The sequence below is a fragment of the Ambystoma mexicanum genome, chromosome 1q (assembly GCF_040938575.1).
Source record: "Ambystoma mexicanum isolate Mex_15411 chromosome 1q, UKY_AmexF1_1, whole genome shotgun sequence".
NCBI lineage: Eukaryota > Metazoa > Chordata > Amphibia > Caudata > Ambystomatidae > Ambystoma > Ambystoma mexicanum.
Genome location: NC_090922.1, coordinates 541297973 through 541315823, shown reverse-complemented (window position 1 = coordinate 541315823; position 17851 = coordinate 541297973). Strand labels below are relative to the sequence as shown.

The 17851-nt window shown below is 45.2% G+C and overlaps 1 protein-coding gene across 1 annotated transcript in view; it reads right to left on the bottom strand.

The window, feature by feature from the left end:
- The window catches only part of MEGF8 (multiple EGF like domains 8), a 1665761-nt gene that overhangs the window by 1171091 nt on the left and 476819 nt on the right, over positions 1-17851 (bottom strand). Inside the window, exon 17 of the mRNA XM_069640964.1 lies at positions 12472-12711. Within this exon, the coding sequence (XP_069497065.1) occupies positions 12472-12711 (240 nt within the window). The remainder of the gene's footprint in view (positions 1-12471; positions 12712-17851) is intronic.

The following is a 17851-nucleotide window of genomic DNA, read 5'->3' as shown; positions in this document are numbered from 1 at the left end:
CACAAAGGCTGGACAAAATGGAAGATAGCCTTGAAGGAGTGGAGAACGATTAGGCATCCATAGACACCGTAGAAGCACAACATGATCACAGGATGACGGAATTGGAACAACGGGAAGAAGATTTTAAGCTTAAGTTGGACGACTTGGAAAACAGAGAGGGACGGAACAACATATGTTTCTTCGGAATTCCGGAGAAAGAGAGAGAAACTGAAGCAGACAAGAAGGAAATACTCGATGATATCATCAAACTTCTGGTCGCAGATGATGCTATTGATGAAACCTTAACCTAACAAATTCATAGGACTGGCGGTTCGCCAGGCGGACCATGGTCGGTCCTTGCCCGATTCCATCGTTATCAAGACAAGACACGAGTACTTGAGAAGGCCAGAAATAGTGATACTATCACGTTAAGAGGTGCCCATATCTCAATATACCAGGACCTCTCCGCACTGACACTAGCCCTCAGACGGATGTGCGGGCCTCTCACGAAACATCTAAAAGGGAAAAACATTCGCTACAGATGGGGTTACCCCTTCTCTCTCATTTGAATATGAGGGAACCAAATTCAGACTAAGAACCGGAAAAGATATCAAGGCATGCATTTCAGATCTACTCGGCCCCCAATGAGAAGAAAATAATCAAGATGAACCAAGAAGAGAAGATCGAGAATGGCGAATCCAAGGCCCAAGGAGAAAGCGTGTGAAGGGATCAAGAAAATACAGGAGAGGTAATCTCTCCCCAGAGGCAGACAACTGACCAGCTGCATCCCTGGTAAAATAGAACTTAAATGTAAACCTTTTGTAGAAGATGCGACCGGAAAAGGTGTCAAATCACGGACATCCCGGAAGTCGCAACATGAGACTTTGGTGGGGGGGGCACTAAATGGGCTCAATTGAAATTGTGATACTATAATTGATCAAGGGGCGTGACGTAACAGCCCCCACAGGTGGTTCGACGTAGATCCGGTGCAGTTAACGGGGCTCGATCAGACGCCATCAACAGGGGATGGGAGAAAGGAGGGGGGAGATAGAGGGAGGTGGGGGAAAAAAAAAGGGGGTCGAAGCAGCACTTATGGAAACCCAAAGCAGTCGTAGCAGCGTGCAATTTAAAACGAAATTATATAGCTGGTCATGCAAAAGGAGCCATCCTCTTGGAAAAATGTTTGATGAAGTTAAAGACTAACACAAGAGGGAGGGACTCTTTAAGAGTAGGGACACTTAATGTGAAGGGGCTTAACTCACCAACAAAACGATCACTCGTGGCCAGAGAATTTCAGAGGGCAAAGATAGACATCCTACTGTTACAGGAGACAAAATACGTGAAGGGCGAGGAACGGAGAGTCCTTGGAAAACGGGTTGGAACCGAATTCTGGGGTTCGACCCACCTAGAAAGGGAGGTTTAGGTATTCTGGTCAGAAAAGTTATAGAGTTTGTCGAGACCAAGACATGGTCAGATGTAGAAGGTCGAGCACTATTAGTAACTGGTAGCATAGGCAAGGTGAATGTAACGATCGCAACACTATACTCCCAGAATACAGGACAAAATAGATTCCTTCGCAAAGTGATCCCCAAAATACTTCTAGAAGCCACAGGCCGCATTATCCTCGGGGGCGATTTCAACCAGTGGGCAGACCCAGTCAAAGATAGAAAACCAGGCAACCCTGACGTAAGACACCAGAGTAGGGATAAACAAACTGAGATGAGAAAGATGATGGAAATATATGATATGATAGATGTATGGAGGAACATGCAACCCAATGAACAAGATTACACCTTTTTTCCACCCCTCACAATACATACACTCGTATTGACTACTTATACATGTCCAGAGAACTTGCTGACACCACAATATATTCAGAAATAACCCCGATCACATGGTCTGACCATGATATGGTGCTGGCTGAAATCCAATGGGAAAATTTACCTACTAAGGGAGGAAAATGGCATTGTAATGAGAGTCTTTGGAAAGACGCAGTCTTCAAGACAGAAATGGAGACTGAAATTACTGAATTTCTCAAAACAAACGACACTGGTGAAGTCCCGAAGCAGACAGTGTGGAAAGCGGGGAAAGCCACTTGGAGAAGTGTCTTAATAAGGGAGGGGTCAACAAAGAAAAGGGAACGAAATATAATTGAACACAGATTAAGAACCAAAATTTGTCAATTAGAAGGGGACATTAAGAAGGGCGGGGGAATCGATCATCTCAAAATCAAAGAGGCAAAGGGGAAAAGGGATGAATTGAAATTATTGGAACATGAACAAATAGTGCGCAAACTCAGAATGTTGAAACAAACCATCTATGAAAAGAGATAAGGCGGACGCATTACTGGCCGCCAGACTCCGAGAACAAAGAGCAGAGTGGAAAGTGGTGGAGATCATTGAAGATAACCCTAAAACAATACACACTCGCCCCACCATCCCAGAATGCTTCGCTAACTTCTATGAGGACCTATACTCCTCAGAAACAAACCATAACCAATCAGAAACAGAGACATACCTGTCCTGGAGCAATATGCCCAAAATACCACGACTAGGCTCAGAACAGCTGGAATCCCCTATATCTGAACAAGTGGTCCAGGATGCAATAAAGAGATTAACCTTAAGCAAATCCCCGGGGGAAGATGGCTATACAGCCAGATTCTACGAAACGTTCAGTACACAACTAACGCCATTTATGACATAACTCTTTAATGAAATAATAAAAACTGGGAATGCCCCCGATTCCTTCACCCGCGCACTGATTACAGTGATCCCTAAAGATGGGAGGGACCCCCAAAAATGTGGATCATATCGCCCAATTTCACTGCTCAACCTAGACACAAAAATATAGACGAGGGTCCTAGCAGCGAGGTTGGAAACATTAATGCCACAGCTTATACACCCTGACCAGGTTGGGTTTATGTTGGGGAGACAGGGAGCAGATACAATGCGTAAGACCCTTCACCTTCTTCACACATCACAGACATTGAATAATGACCCAGTCCTATTTTCGATTGATGCACAAAAGGCCTTTGACAGGGCAGAATGGGGATTTCTGAAGGCAGTTCTACGTAAGGTAGGTATAGGCCCAATATTTAGAAGAGAAATACACTCAGTGTATACGGCCCCCAAAGCATCTATTTTTGTGAATGGAGAATACTCCAGATGGTTTAACCTGGGTCGTGGAACCCGCCAAGGATGCCCCCTCTCTGCTATTCTTTTCGCACTCTCCTTAGAGCCCCTTGCACAGGCTATGCGAACAGACCCCATACTAGAAGGTATTCATCTAGGAACGACAGAATATAAAGCAGCTCTCTACGCCAATGACGTACTCTTACACATCACCAATCCCATGACATCCATCCCCCGAATCCTATCAATGATAGAAGAATATAGTCGACTTTCAGGGTTCAAAATAAATAAAACTAAATCGATACTCTTCCCCTTACAAGGACAAAAAGAAGAAAATGAAGTAAAATTTTCCACACTAGGTTTTAAGATTGAACATACTAAATTACAATACCTGGGTATACAGATTACCAGATGTATAGATGACCTATACGAAGCAAACTTCCCCCCCCTCCCCGTCAAAGGTTTCAAACCGACCTAACAAGATGGAAGAAACTAACAATATATTGGCTCGGGCGGCTTAACGCCATCAAAATGGTATGCCTCCCTCGATTTTTATACCATTTCCAAATGCTACCCATCAAGATGCCGAAAAGCTTTTTTGCAGAAACCAGAAAAACCATTGTTAAATTCCTCTGGCAAGGGAAGAAAGTGAGAATCCCGTATGACACCCTAACACTCCCAAAAGATAAAGATGGAGTAGGACTCCCGGATCTGCGCAAATACTATGAAGCATCCCAACTCCGTGTACTGATCCCTCACTTACGTAACCACAAAGACACCCAGTGGGTTCACATGGACAACTATTACTTGTCATCGGCCACAGTATCTGAATGTCTCTGGTCTCCCAAGAAAAGGCTTCATAATAGAACCAAAGGCCACCCAATCTTGAGTGTCATATGGACATCTGGAAACAGGGCAAAAACATGCACAAAATCACCACATGGCCATCCCCCACTAAGCCATCTATGGTCCCCCGGAATGAATAACCACATTCCAAATGTAGAATGATTTCAATCATAGTTTGAGGCAGGCTTGGAGAGAGTGGGGCAATTACAAGGAAAAGACTCCTTTATAACATTATCAGACTTGACGGAAGCTCTGGGACTAGGCCCGCTGTCCACATTTCAATATATACAAATAAAAGGTATCCTAACGAAACCAATGCGGAAGCCCAAACTAATGAGACCTCACTCCCTTTGAGAGGATACTGGATACGAGAACGGAGATGAAAGGCCTAATATCGGCACTGTATAAAGAGTTGATTGTTGTGGGTGGAGGGTCCACAGAAACGCTCAAACGCCGATGGGAAAGATCTAGGCGAACAGATTACTATAGACATGTGGGAAATAATATGTGACGCCGCCACCCACACATCCATTTCAAACCAATACAAGCTACACGCCATCAAACTCTTACACAGGTGGCAATACGACCCTGTCCCACTTTCCAAAATGTTTCAAACAGCTAACCCAAAATGCTGATGAGGGTGTGGGGAAAACACTGATTATTGGCACATGTGGTGGGGATGCGCCCAAATAAAGGTTTTTTGGGATGAGGTCCTGGGTTGGATCAGGGACATAGATGGCATATCTCGGGTGGCTGACCCCTACCTCATATTGTTTGGTCTCGAGAGAGACGAAGAAGATTGGAACAAGATTAGAGGGCTAGCACCTCAGCTGTTATTAGCTGGCCGAGCGACACTTGTAATGAAATGGAAATCCAAATCAACCCCCAACAAGAATGAATGGATTAATGTTGCCACTAATATATGTATAATGGAGTTGATCACTGCAGCACTGCATGGAAAGTCATCACAATGTGAAGCCATATGGATGGACTATAAGAATGAATACCTCCCCAAAGGATTGTTCCGTTGACTACCAAAGCCTAAAATTACATTGTACACAAAGTGACCAGGTGAAGAAAACAAGAAAATGTAACAACCTCACGAACAACTGTCCCGAAATAAATCCCTACTCTCCGAAAACACTCTAAAAAGACTGTGACCATTTAAGGAAGCACACCGCCATGACCAAGAGACTTGCTGCTCGACCTACAGGGGGGAGGCAGGAGGGGAAAAGGGAGGGGAAAAAGTTGTGCAGAACTCCAATAGCTGGATGGAAGAAATATGTAAAAATAATTCTGTAACAGCATTGAAATTCCTGATCTTGCTATCTAACTCTGAGATTGTAACTGTTTTATGTAATATGACTTTCAACAGAAAAACTTAATAAAACCAAATTTACAACAAATAAAAAAAATACAAATGGATGAAGCCAAAGACAAGGGCAAGCTTGCCATACTCCTACTGCAGGACCTTTCAGCAGCATTCGACTTGGTCAACCATCAGATCCTGACCAAACATCTAACCTCGGCTGCAGCGTTCTCCCCGAACGCAGCATGCAGGATCCAATCCTTCCTCTCAAACAGAACTAGGGTCTTTGCAGCCTCAGCGCCTGCTGATCCAGTACCTATCCACTGCAGAGTCCCGCAGGGTTCGTCTGCGTCACCCACGCTTTATAACATCTTCACAAAGCTCCTCTTTGAACGCCTTGACAACCTGGGTGTCACTTACACAAATAAAGCAGATGACACCCAGGTCCTCATCGTGCTCACTGGCTGCTATGTTAAAGATTCCAAAATGATCAGCGATGTTTGCCTTGAAATCCAGGCTTGGATGGCAGCCCATAGCCTCTGTTTTAACGACAATAAGACGGAACTCTTGATCATCGGCTCACCAGCCGGCTACACAGCCTGGACACACGTTACAAGACCTTTAACATTGATGGGAATATCAAAGTTGCCAATAAGGTCAAAACGCTGGGTGTCTATCTAGACTCTACTCACTCCCTCAAAAAACAATTGAGGGCAGGAAATACAACTCTATGATGCATGATTTTGTGGCACCCGAGTCAACCATAAAAATGAAGTGTTTGTTCCCTATCTCTGCGCTCACCAAGGGTTACACGTCAGGGTGAACTGTCAGATAGGATTGGGCACGCAAGCACTCTCTGTGGGCTGTCCTAGTCTAGACAGGTTTTGGACCCTGGGAACGTGAACAGGTTTGTACCCATTCAGTGCAAAAAAGAAGGTGGGTGAGGCGCGCACTCCCGGTCCTGGTCAATTAAACCTGTTGCAAAAAATAAGTAGCTGGGTCACATCACAAAATGGACAAATATTCACAGGGTTAGATCCATTCTGCTGCAAATCAGGTACTCAGTATTAACAGGGTTAGATCCCTAAGCTGCAGTTCTGTGGTCTGTAGTTCTTCTCCTCCTAGCACTTTCTTAGCTCAAATAATCATCAGGGATGCTGTTGAACAGGTGTGTCTAATTAGACTCAAAGGATTCTGGTATCTGTAGTGAAAAGGTTTTTTTCTGTTCAGGTGACCAGCAACCGACACCCCTCCAAAGCACAAGTCCTTCCCAAATTTGGGGAGGGGAGAGAACCATCTTTATGATTCTCCAAAGTGGGGCACAGTCACCCCGTGGCGCTGCCTCTGGAGCCCGGGACTCCCATAGCATTCAGTACAAAAAAGAAGGTGGGTGAGGCACGCACTCCCGGTCCTGGTAAATTAAACCTGTTGCAAAAAATAAGTAGCTGGGTCACATCCCAAAATGGACAAATATTCACAGGGTTAGATCCCTTCACCCATCATGCTCACCCCTCTCTGTATGGTACTATGGTGCCATTCGGGACTTAGTTGGGTGTGTGCATATTGCTGCTTCTCTACTGGGACATAGGTTGTTGCGGATACTGTTGTTGTTGGGGTTTTGTCTACAGTGCCTGTGCCTCCAGCGGCCAGGGTGGGAGTTGCGTTTATGCTTGGTGTACCACATAGGGGATAGAGGTCATTCTCTGTGTTGACAGTTGTGGAGCACTCCGGGGAGGTGGGTGGCAAGTATTGTACATGTTATATCCTCTCCCCCTGGTCTGCTTCTACATTCCCTCGAAAAGAGTCCCCACTTCCTGCAATTCCAACACTGGGAGGGACCCATGCCCGCTCCTCTTGGCCAGATTCCGCCAAAGCCCCCTCGAGCTCTCCTAAACCCGCTCCACCCACGCTGCTAACCTTCTTGTTGCCACTCCTGGTTGGGGCACTGTTGTCTTCCTCCCCACTGCCCTTGTCCTCCTCCTGGTCAAAACGCTGCCAGCCAGACCTCTGTGGGTCCCTGCACATTCCCTGTAGCCTCTGTTTGTGTCAGTGAGGCTATCGCCCCTTCTATACCTACTTTAGCCAGCCTTTTTACACTAGTTTTGCCTCATTTGCCTGCAGCTGCTGGGCTGCTTCCCTTTCGCGCTCTTTATTCGCTTGAAGTGGTGTATTATTAGCGCCTGCATTTCCGCCCACCCCTTCACCTCGATGCCTATAATTTTGTCTAGGGCCTTCTGTACTTCCTTCGGCAAGCCCCTCTTGATGATGAAATAGAAAAGAAGAATTGATCGAAACCAATTGTCCCCCGTCCACGCCCTCCACATCTCCTGAATCTTAATAATGTACTGCGTAGGGTCTTTGTCATCACCCATAGCGTTTTGCATGATGTGCTGCAAATCGAGGGTGTCTGGGTAGGTGCAACGAAGCGCGCTCCACACCTGTGCCTTGGTATTGTTGAATGGCGCGCCATCATGCACATCATCTTCTAACCTCACTATTGGGTATCCTGCTTTAGTCCACACATCTCTCGTCTGCTCTCCCACTATCGATACCAACAGGCTTTCATGTCGCCAACTGCAAGGGATACGCCAGCAGTCTGTTTCTCAAATGCGTATATCCACTTTCCCACTCCCGCTGTCAAAGGCGGCATAGGAATTTCATGCTAAGAGCGGTGTGTTCAGACAGTGTTTTGCACTGCATTTTTGCTGATGTAACGCACCATTAACCGCTGCCCACCAAACATCTTCAAGCCACTTGTGCGTATTGCCCCTTGTGCGTATTTCCCCTGCACAAACTACTTGCAGCACACCAAAACGGAATGGGGCATCGCACAATGAAAAACATGTGCTCATGATAACGAAATGTGTGTTCCTCATGCATTGAAATGGGCCATTGTGCATGCGTGCACGCAAGAGAATTATACAGGTTGAGTGAAACAGGAAATACGAACCAGCACGTCCAAAACAAAAAAGGAAAATCCGTGGTGCTCCACCCCTCCTCATCGCTCCCCTAACTATCCCTCTCCCATATCTCACAGTTCTGTACCGAGTGTTGGAACGCCCGCCCATCATTTTTTTCTAGAAGCATGTCCTTTATAGCTGTGCTGTCCACCCTGAACAAAACGTCTCTGCTCTCCATTCATCTAACCCATTCTCCTTTGTTTCATTCTGAACTGCCCGCAGACGCTCTACGTCTGCTCGTGCCGATTCTATCGCCTCTTCTAGCTCCTTCTTTCCTGCACAATCCTGGGGCGGGGCTGTTGCTGCGATAGGTGTACATGAGGGTGGAGGAACAGTGGGATGTGTAGATACATAGTTTGGGTTGCTATATCCAGTCACTGAGAGCACCGCTAATGGGTATAACCACTTTGTGTTCAGTTCGGGTCCACTCCGTGCACTGTGCCCCTCCTTCATTGGTCTCCTCTACATCCTCGATCACCTTCCATAAGTCCAGAACATTTCTTTCTCTTCTGCAGTTGTTTACCCTTATATTTTGCTGCTGGGAACATGGTCCTATGCTCCGGAATTCCCTTAGTATGGGTGCCCTGCTCTGGCCAGGAGTTAGGCATCCCCGCTCATGTTTCTGTCACCAATTGTTTGTGATAATTCTCAATAAAATACCAGTACAAGGGCAGGGCCTTGTACATGTATTCTAAAGGTGTTTCCCCTCGCATTGCAGCAGGATACGTGCTATAAAGCATCTAATGGCACGCTGCAAAAGACAGTAAAAAAATCAAACTGTCGTTCCCTCCTCCCAGTCAGCCCGCGCTACTTTCCCTCCCTTTCCCTCCAAACACACCCACTCTTACACTCCATGCTCACCGATTGCCCCTCCTCGAGCCACCACAATAAAAAACGCAAACACAAACTAAAATAACAAGCTAAAACAACAGCTACTACTGTTGCCGAGCCCACTAATTATGCGGGGCTCCTAGGTGTTTTTTGCCTCTGTTATACAATATAAGTGGTACCACTTTCTCCCCTCACTTCCTAACACTCCATTTTCCTTTCCATAATATTCTCCTGAAAAATTCAATAATAATACAAATCAACACAAACCTCACCAATGACCTCATAATCCACATGCTCACAACCCCCACAACTTTCGATATACGCTTCCCCTACTTTTTACCACTTGCAAGAGTATACTCAAATGCGCATGTTCACCCAAACTCCTCCGTCACAGGGTTCCAACATCAGCTCACACTCTCTCTGGAGCCCCGACCCGTTACAAAGAACAGACAGGAATTCTGCAAAGACGGCGCCTGCAGACCACTCAATACTATGCATTTCCAGGCACTGGTTGCTGTAGGTGGCCGCAGCCCCTCCGGAGAAGCGGCCTGGAAGCCTCGGCAGGCACAGGGGGCAGGGGAGGGCGCTGGGATCAGTATGGGTTCTCCAAATGAAGGTACGCTCACACTAGAAAAATACAACCCGCTAGGGAAGAAGGCCCAAGATGCACTTGCAAACATAAGTGTTTATTTCCACAAAACAGAAAAAGACTCTGGCGCATGAGAACGCTGGGAGCACATGCAGTAGCTTATAACCACAGACAGCGTCACTCATGACGCCATACTATACAGTACAATTCTACCATCCAAAATGGATGGGCACTACACATATAGGGGGGGCTCGCCATCCGTGGTGAGGTTGGTCTAATAATTAAATGTCTACTCTGTTATGCAATGTTAACTTATCATTATTGCAAACACCTGGCAGACACATCGATGGGCTGTAGTAATGTCAAGATCACACTAATTCACATGCTTCCCAAGGTCCTCCATTTTAGGGTTAGGCTATGATTTAGTTGCAGGCTATAATTCAGTTGCTTCCCTACACTTCGATGCACAAATCACGTGACCCATTTCTGAAGGCACAATAGACTTGCCTTCTGATCTTAGTTATCGATCAAGGGGTGTAAATGTTTTATAGTTGGTAGTCTGGGTTTGGATGATACTGTGGAATGTGGGGGTCTCCGAATTTGTCTCGTGGGATGGTACTCCCAGGATTTCATGGGCCGTGTAGCACCTGGCCGGGGTGGTGTTCGCACTCATGCGTGGGAGGGACCTGATGTTCACACATCCAATACTATTGCCACGTTTGGGCCTACTACGTTCCAGGATGGCTGCCATTTGTCTAAGATGGCGTTTGCATTTGTGTTTCTTCTATAGCTCCTAATGCATGCATTACAGTGATCGTTCCCCCCTTTGTGTGCGCACTCCGTCCCCCCCCGTGCTTCCTTAATGTGTCTTCTAACATTTGTATCTTATTCAGTATTGTCCAGGGTGGTGGGAAGACTCTGTCTCCTTCCCAACAACAGCCAGGCCCCTAGTGGGAGCTGGTGCCATTCAGGCACTCAGGCAGACTAAGAACAGGGAGTGAAGCCTCCCCTTACCCCCACTTCCTGCCTGCCTAGGCAGGGACATCCAAGGGTTCCCGACAAAGGCAAAACACACACAGACCTCCCCCTTCCAAAATGGAAGAAGGAGGGCTACCAAAGATCAAACACGCTAGAAATGGGGAAAAAAGAAAGAAGCCCCCTAGTTAGTATTTAGGTGCCCCTATTGTGCACAAACTGAACTGTGAATACAGTCTGCGGTAAAAAATAGCGCAAGAGTCGGTAGAACACATCCACTGGCACCAGCCATAACTAGAAGGTTGTCTATGTGACTAAAAAGTGACAGAAGCAGAGAGAAGGGGAATATTAGGTATCCCCATGGCACTCCACATAAGGTGGTGTGTACCAATCTCTCAGAATATAATGTTTTAGGAAAGATACATGGTATCCCTCTATCCCCAAGAACTGTAGATACTCTAGTATGAAGAAAAGAATCCCTAAGGAGAACCCTTAGGGTTCCCAGCAACACTGCACTGAAGGAGCTGTATGCTGCAATAGTAAAATACAGATGCCCTAAAAGAGATATGGAGGAAAGTAGACTCCATAGAAAAAGTAAAAAACAGAGTTCAAAAGGGTAAAGCCCATAAGAATGAATGGGTGGAAAAAGGCTCCATTCATTCAGGATATAAAGAAAAAGGTCCAAAAGTCCAGGGGTGGGGGGTCTCACTAGAGGAGGGGATGATGCATACAAATGATACATCTCCCTAACAATAAGCCTGACTGCTCTGCCACACTACCATTTTTCCATGAGTAGTACAGACTCATACTAAGAGTTGGGGATCTGTATACCATTGGGATATTTTTATAAAGTCTTGCATCAAGTGGACTTTAGGAAAACTCCCCTAACACTGAGCGAAATATTTGGCCCCGGGGAGAAACATCAAAAATGATGTGCTGCTGGCCATGCCGCAGCATCTACTCCAACATCCCGCCGGCATAGGAATTTCATGCTAAGAGCGGTGTGTTCAGACATAGTGTTTTGCACTGCATTTTTGCTGATTTCACGCACCATTAACCGCTGCCAAGCGAACAGCTTCAAGCACCTTGTGCGTATTTCCCATGCACAAACTACTTGCGGCACACCAAAACGGAACGGGGCATCGCACAATGAAAAACATATGCTCATGATAACGAAATGTGTGTTCCTCATGCATTGAAATGGGCCATTGTGCATGCAAGAGAATTATACAGGTTGAGTGAAACAGGAAATACGAACCAGCACGTCCAAAACAAAAAGGAAAATGGACGAATTAGCATAAGGAAAGTCAGCGTGCGACTGTGAAACTTTCCCATTCGGCATACCCTGCAGACAAGTGCGAATGTTTTGGGCAAATCCATGCGTGTGGTGGAATGGCAGAGACGGGCAAAGCAGATCGAAATCCATGAGATTTTGTTTCCTCTGCTCGCAGAACATCACAATTTCGCCCAGCACTACTACGTAAACTTGATTGGGTTATCGCTAATTTCCCAGTGACTGCCCCAATCACCATAAGGTGGCCCCTCAAAATCCTCCCACCAGGGCGAATTTTGGAAATCCATCTTAACAACAGTAAAACCTTATCAGCTATCACAATAGTGCATTAATATCCCCATCCTTAATTTCCTTGTTGCCGTTATACCTTATAGGTTTGTGCCTTGGTTTAGTTACATTATTGACTCTTACCTGGCTAAAGTTACACCTTATAAGCTAGGCGCTTGTGGCACACACAACCCCCTGGCTCTAACCGTTCTGCAATCATTGCCACATGGCTCACGCTTTGCAGTGAATACACTTTCACCTTTCTGTTCTGAAACATTACCAGCTCTTACCTTGGTGCATGCCTCGCAGTCCCGGTAATCTTCACAGAGGAGACAGTTTCCAGGAGACAGGATTAATTGCATGGCTCCACCCCCGCATTGGCTATGGTTGTCACTATGGGTGATGCGATGATGGCAAGTGTTGGCTAGTGGGCACCAGCCACAGCTTTGATCTGCCAGACAAGCCAGGCATGAAGTGTAAGAGGCACAATTCTCTGATCGGTATGGCTCCAGGAAAAGGAATGAGATCTCCTGTTTGGGAGGGGGAAAGCAGTGTTATCTTCAAAGGCAAAGATAAAGAGGCAAAGATAAAAACACCATGCAATTAAAACGTTAGTTGCACATTAAGGGAATTATCCTTACAGTAACATGATAGGCTGGTTTCTCTCAGCCCTGGGATCAGGGGATGAGAGGCACCTACTCATATAGCTAGGCAGCAGGGTTTCCCTGCATGCTTTCCCTGGCTCACCTAGTCAAACCAATTGCTAAGCAACGAAGAGAAACTATTAGGAGGGGAATGGGAGGTTTTAAGATATATTAGTACACTGGGTGGGAGTTGTTAGGACAGTTCTTCTGAAGTCTAACTAAGGACATAGTAAAACCATTAAACTGAAGCAGTACAAGACTCCACTCTTAGTATAAGGCTGTACCACCTGAGCTCATGGTAGCGTAGACCGAGCAGCCAGGCTTATTTTAGGAGGGAGAGAGGGCTGTAGAATCAGTACAAGTGAAATTGTAATACAAATGATCGAAAGAAACACTGAAACACTATGTATGTAAAAATAAAGGATTTATTTAAATACAAGTAGGCCCAGATAAATCTAGGGGTAAGTAAGCACTAAAACATGAGATCACAGTATAAAAACACAACACTATACTTGAAAGTACACAGACCCAAGTATAAACCTTATTTGAAGCACCTAACAGTAGTTCTAGGGAAGTCCCAACCTTTTCATACACATTCAGTATAGGTCAAGTCTATTCTTGGGGATGAAAAACCAATGGTTTCTTTTTACAATTACATTCAGTAATGCAAGGGCAGTAGACCCTTCTAGTTGTATAATGATTCTTAGCACAAATCACGTAATCAGTCAACAGGACAATATACTACTTTTGTCATAACACACAGTTATACTAGGTGAGTAAAACCTAAGGATGTAATATACAATTACAGGTGCTTTTGAAATCAGGGAACCCCAGATTGAGGTAAGCAGTGACCCTTGTAACTTATTTTTGGATGGCACACAGCTAACACAAGGTAAGTAAAACCCACATACTTTTTTAACCTTACAATGAAGGGGAAAGTAAAACCCAATGTTACACTTTATTGAATAGTTATTCTAGGTAGGCAACAACCTAATACAGATTTATTAAGGACAAGCTAGCAGCAAGTCAGGGGAAGCAAGACCCAGTTGGGGGGCACTCATAAAATTATCTTCAAAGGACTAATCTGGTGATACCAACACTTTACTTTGGGGAAGAGGCACAACCTAATCACAGGAGAGTAAAATACCGTCACATCTACTTTCTATTATGATTGGCAAAACAGTTGCTAAGGAAGAAAAGATGTTAACCATACTTTTAAGAATAGTGCATCACACATTCAAGATCAGTAAGAACTTTTGTAACTGTTCACTCTTAGAATTACAGTTACCAACCAAGTCTTTACAAGTAAGTAACTTTTAAACACATTTCTTTTTCTAGGCAGAAGTCCCAATCCCTTTAAAGTCTTTCCCTTTTTCTTGGAGCATGAGTATTCTCAGTGGCAGAAGAGAGGTCATAAGGACTTGTGATCAACAGTTAGTGTCAGAATAGGTTCTTTAGTAGCAAAAGTCAGAGTTCCTTAGGAAAACTGGGCAAACAGGTAAGTACTTTACTTTAGAGTTAGAAGAGGGTCCACCAGGGTCCACCAGGATGCCCACGAAGTTTCAGCAAGATTCGGAAGACCGTGCTCGACGATAGCTTGAGGTCCTAGGGTATTTGGGTATTGCAACAATGCAAGGTTGCAGCAACGCGTGGGATGGCGCAAAATGCAGGTCTTCTTGAGTCTAGTGGGTCTCACCAGGCTCTGGGTCGGGGTCGTCTATTTCGGAGGCCCCAGGTCTATTGGAAGGAAGGGCTACAGCAGGCCCCGGTTACACAGCAGGCTCTAAGGTCGCTGGAAATGGTCTCAGCTGCTTTTCCTTCATCTTCCTCTTCGCTTTAAGTTCCAGTGGTCTACATGTCTTCAGCTTCCAGGTTTGCAGTATTTATCAGGAATTACAGCACAACCTCTGCATTCTCTCCCAGAATTTAGCAAGAAGGGGCGGTTTGGTTGTCCAATCAGGACAGCCAGCCACCCACTCGGATTTGACCCCATTCAAGCAAGGCGTAAGACAAACGGCTGGGGAGTTTTGGACTCCTCCCTCACTTCCTGCTCTCACAGACAGGCTGGAGCCTTGGCGGGGAGTCATCCCGCCAAAGACAATGGATGTCAGGAGAAGGAACAAGAAAAAAAAACACTAAAATCGCGGGAAAAAAGAAGACAGGGGCCATTTTGGTAAAAATTGACACCCTTAGGTCCCTTTCCTGCAGCTGTGAAAACAGCCCACGGTAAAGGTGCACCAAATTAATACAAGGTACCACTGCCACCAGCCATTGAAGGTAAGCTTGTCACTGTAACAGAATTGTTACAGTTTTAGTGTGAAAGGGGATAACATTGCATCTCCCCAGCACTCCACATAAGGCGGGGTGTGCTGGTTTCACTTAAAATGTAAAAGGGATCCAAAGATCCGTTCTACCCTTGGGAACTGTAGTTCACTCAAGGTTAGCACAAGAAAGTTAAAAGGGGAGCTCCTAGGGCAACCCAGCAACAACAGGCACTTATTGCCATAAATTGTTAAAGAGGATAACTTTAAAAAGACACTATGGATAGTCTTAAAAATAACACCCATAAAAAGAGTTAAAGATTATGTGAGTGTGGAAAAAGGTTCCCACTCACTGAGGTATTATGGAAAAATATCCCACTAATAAAGCAAAAAGTTCTGGGGTTGACACAGGTCAGGAAGATTTACCAGTTCTGTGCAAATCTTACCTAACAGGGGGTGCCAGCTGAATCCTTTGGTATAAGTCTGTGTTCCGAGCTCTCCCTCGCCTGTGCACCCCTCGTTCTGTGCCGTCCTTGTTAGCTCATACCACCCCCATACCGCCTTTAGCATCCACAAGTAACTACAAGCGGGTGCTAAAGGTAAAGTTAAAAAGAAAAAAAAAAGAAAAACGTAGTACCTTTACTCAGTCCGGCGACGCCACGTCGGTAACAGGTGTCAGTCTTCAGTATTGATTCAGAATCAACATTGAAGACTGTCTCCTGTCCTGACCCGTTTGTATTTACTTGCGGGTGCTAAAGCCGATGGTTCTTCCGCTTTCTGGAAGTTGCATATAAACAAAGACAGATTTATTTCAGTCGATTTTGTGCAGCCCTCAGAAAGCATGAAAAGGACATGCCCGAGGGTTTTTTTTATTTTTATTTGGGTGCGTCAACCCACAAGCCCCCCCCCCTTTGCTCCTCGCAGCCGCCACCCCGCATAGACACACATTTTCACACACACAGAGACACACAGACACTTAACCGGTACTCCCACCCCCGCTGTCTCACCGTGTGTGGAAGGGGCGTGACACGTCGATTTAGAAAGATCACTCAATGCGGTCACGGAGCGGTCTTTCTAAATCCATTTTTTTCCCTATCGGAAAAAAGGTCTTTTGGCAGCAGGCTGACCCTCTCGGTAACGGCACAGTCGCCCGCATTAAGGGACCTTAAGTTCGGAGAGTGGGCCATTACCGAGAGGGTCAGCTTTCGGGCATATTGCCTCAGAATAAACCATTTAAAATTCAATAACAGAATGTTCACATAAAGATGGCAATCAAACAAGACTATCTTTTGGGATGGTAAGTAAAATGTTGTAACAGGTAACAGGTAACAATTATCGTAGTCTTTTCAATTTTCAAAGGTCCTGCCCTACGAGTTAGGGTCACCATCAACTTCAACTGAATACTTTAGATAAAAAGTTTGGATGTCAGAACCACAGAGGCACCTCAAAATCCTTATCAGCTCAACCTGGAGTTAAGTCTCTCATACGAATAAATAGGAGAGTTAGACTGGTCACAGGTTTAGCGGAATAATCTTACTGGTTGCATGGAATAATCTTCCTGTTGATGCGTTACTCTCCCTGTTCGGTACGTTTTTCTAAAATCAAACTGGTGTTAGACTTCGTAAGACTTATCTCTTGCTATTAGGGACCCAACTCTTAATATAGGTCTGTACTACACAAGTCGATAGAGTGGCTGAGCAGCCAGGCTTATTTTAGGAGGGCGTTTATGTGAGCTGTAGAGCAATACAAAGAAATCAGTATATACATAGGCCCAAGAAAACACTTATATTAAAATATATGTAAAAAGGAGCAACTACCAATAACATTAAATTAGAAAAGGAATACGATTGTTAAAGGAACAATAATGCAGGTGAGTAACTTTTCATATACTTTTCCAATCACTCACACTGAGTGACGTCAGTTAAGGTCAGTAAAAGCACTTATATGTATCACCATTGCAAAATTCAGTTTAAGTGGAAGTAAAGGTTAGACAGAACACAGCTAGCAACTGGTAAGTAACAATGTACACTCACAGAGAGGGATTTAGGCAGTCTGTTTCCTAACAAAAAGAATTCACAAATCAAGTTTATGGAGGAACCAGCATTGCCAAAGCTCATAGGATCAAGAAGATTGACCTTTTGGAAACTAGCAAAGCCACAGTCAAATGGACAGCACCAGTGCTGATGAAAATCTTCACAAAAAAGTTAAGTAACCAGTCAGTTCTTATAGAAAACAGGAGCTCAAGAGGAGCCTTCCTGTTGAAATACAGGTTGCAAGACTGCCACAGAGCAGTTGAGGTCAACTGCAAATGAGAAAAACAGCACTCTCAAAGCAAAGGTGCACCAGAAATGGCCTAAGGTGTAACCCAATCCCCACAGCGCCTGACGAGTGAAGTTGAAAATGTAGCCGTCACCTTCTGGATGCAACGATGAAGACCCGGATTACTGCTCCTTGGTCATGGTGATGAAAGGGGGGGGGGGGACTTTGTTGGGCTTCTGTGGTTAGCACTCGAGAGAAGGGGTCGGCAGCAAACGATTCAGCTCACTCCAGCGGCTCTTTGTGGTTTTGGTGCCTTTTTCTTAGCACGAAGAAGAAACAAATATCACTAGTTGGATTCTCTTTCATTATTCGGTCCTGAACCCTTGTGAGGGGACCTCTGGTGAATAGTTTGTGCCTCTGGAGGTCCACAAAGATGCCTGAAAAGTTTCTGAGAGATTCGATGTCCACAAGTCAATGCACTTGCAAATAGTCCAGGTACCCTGGGT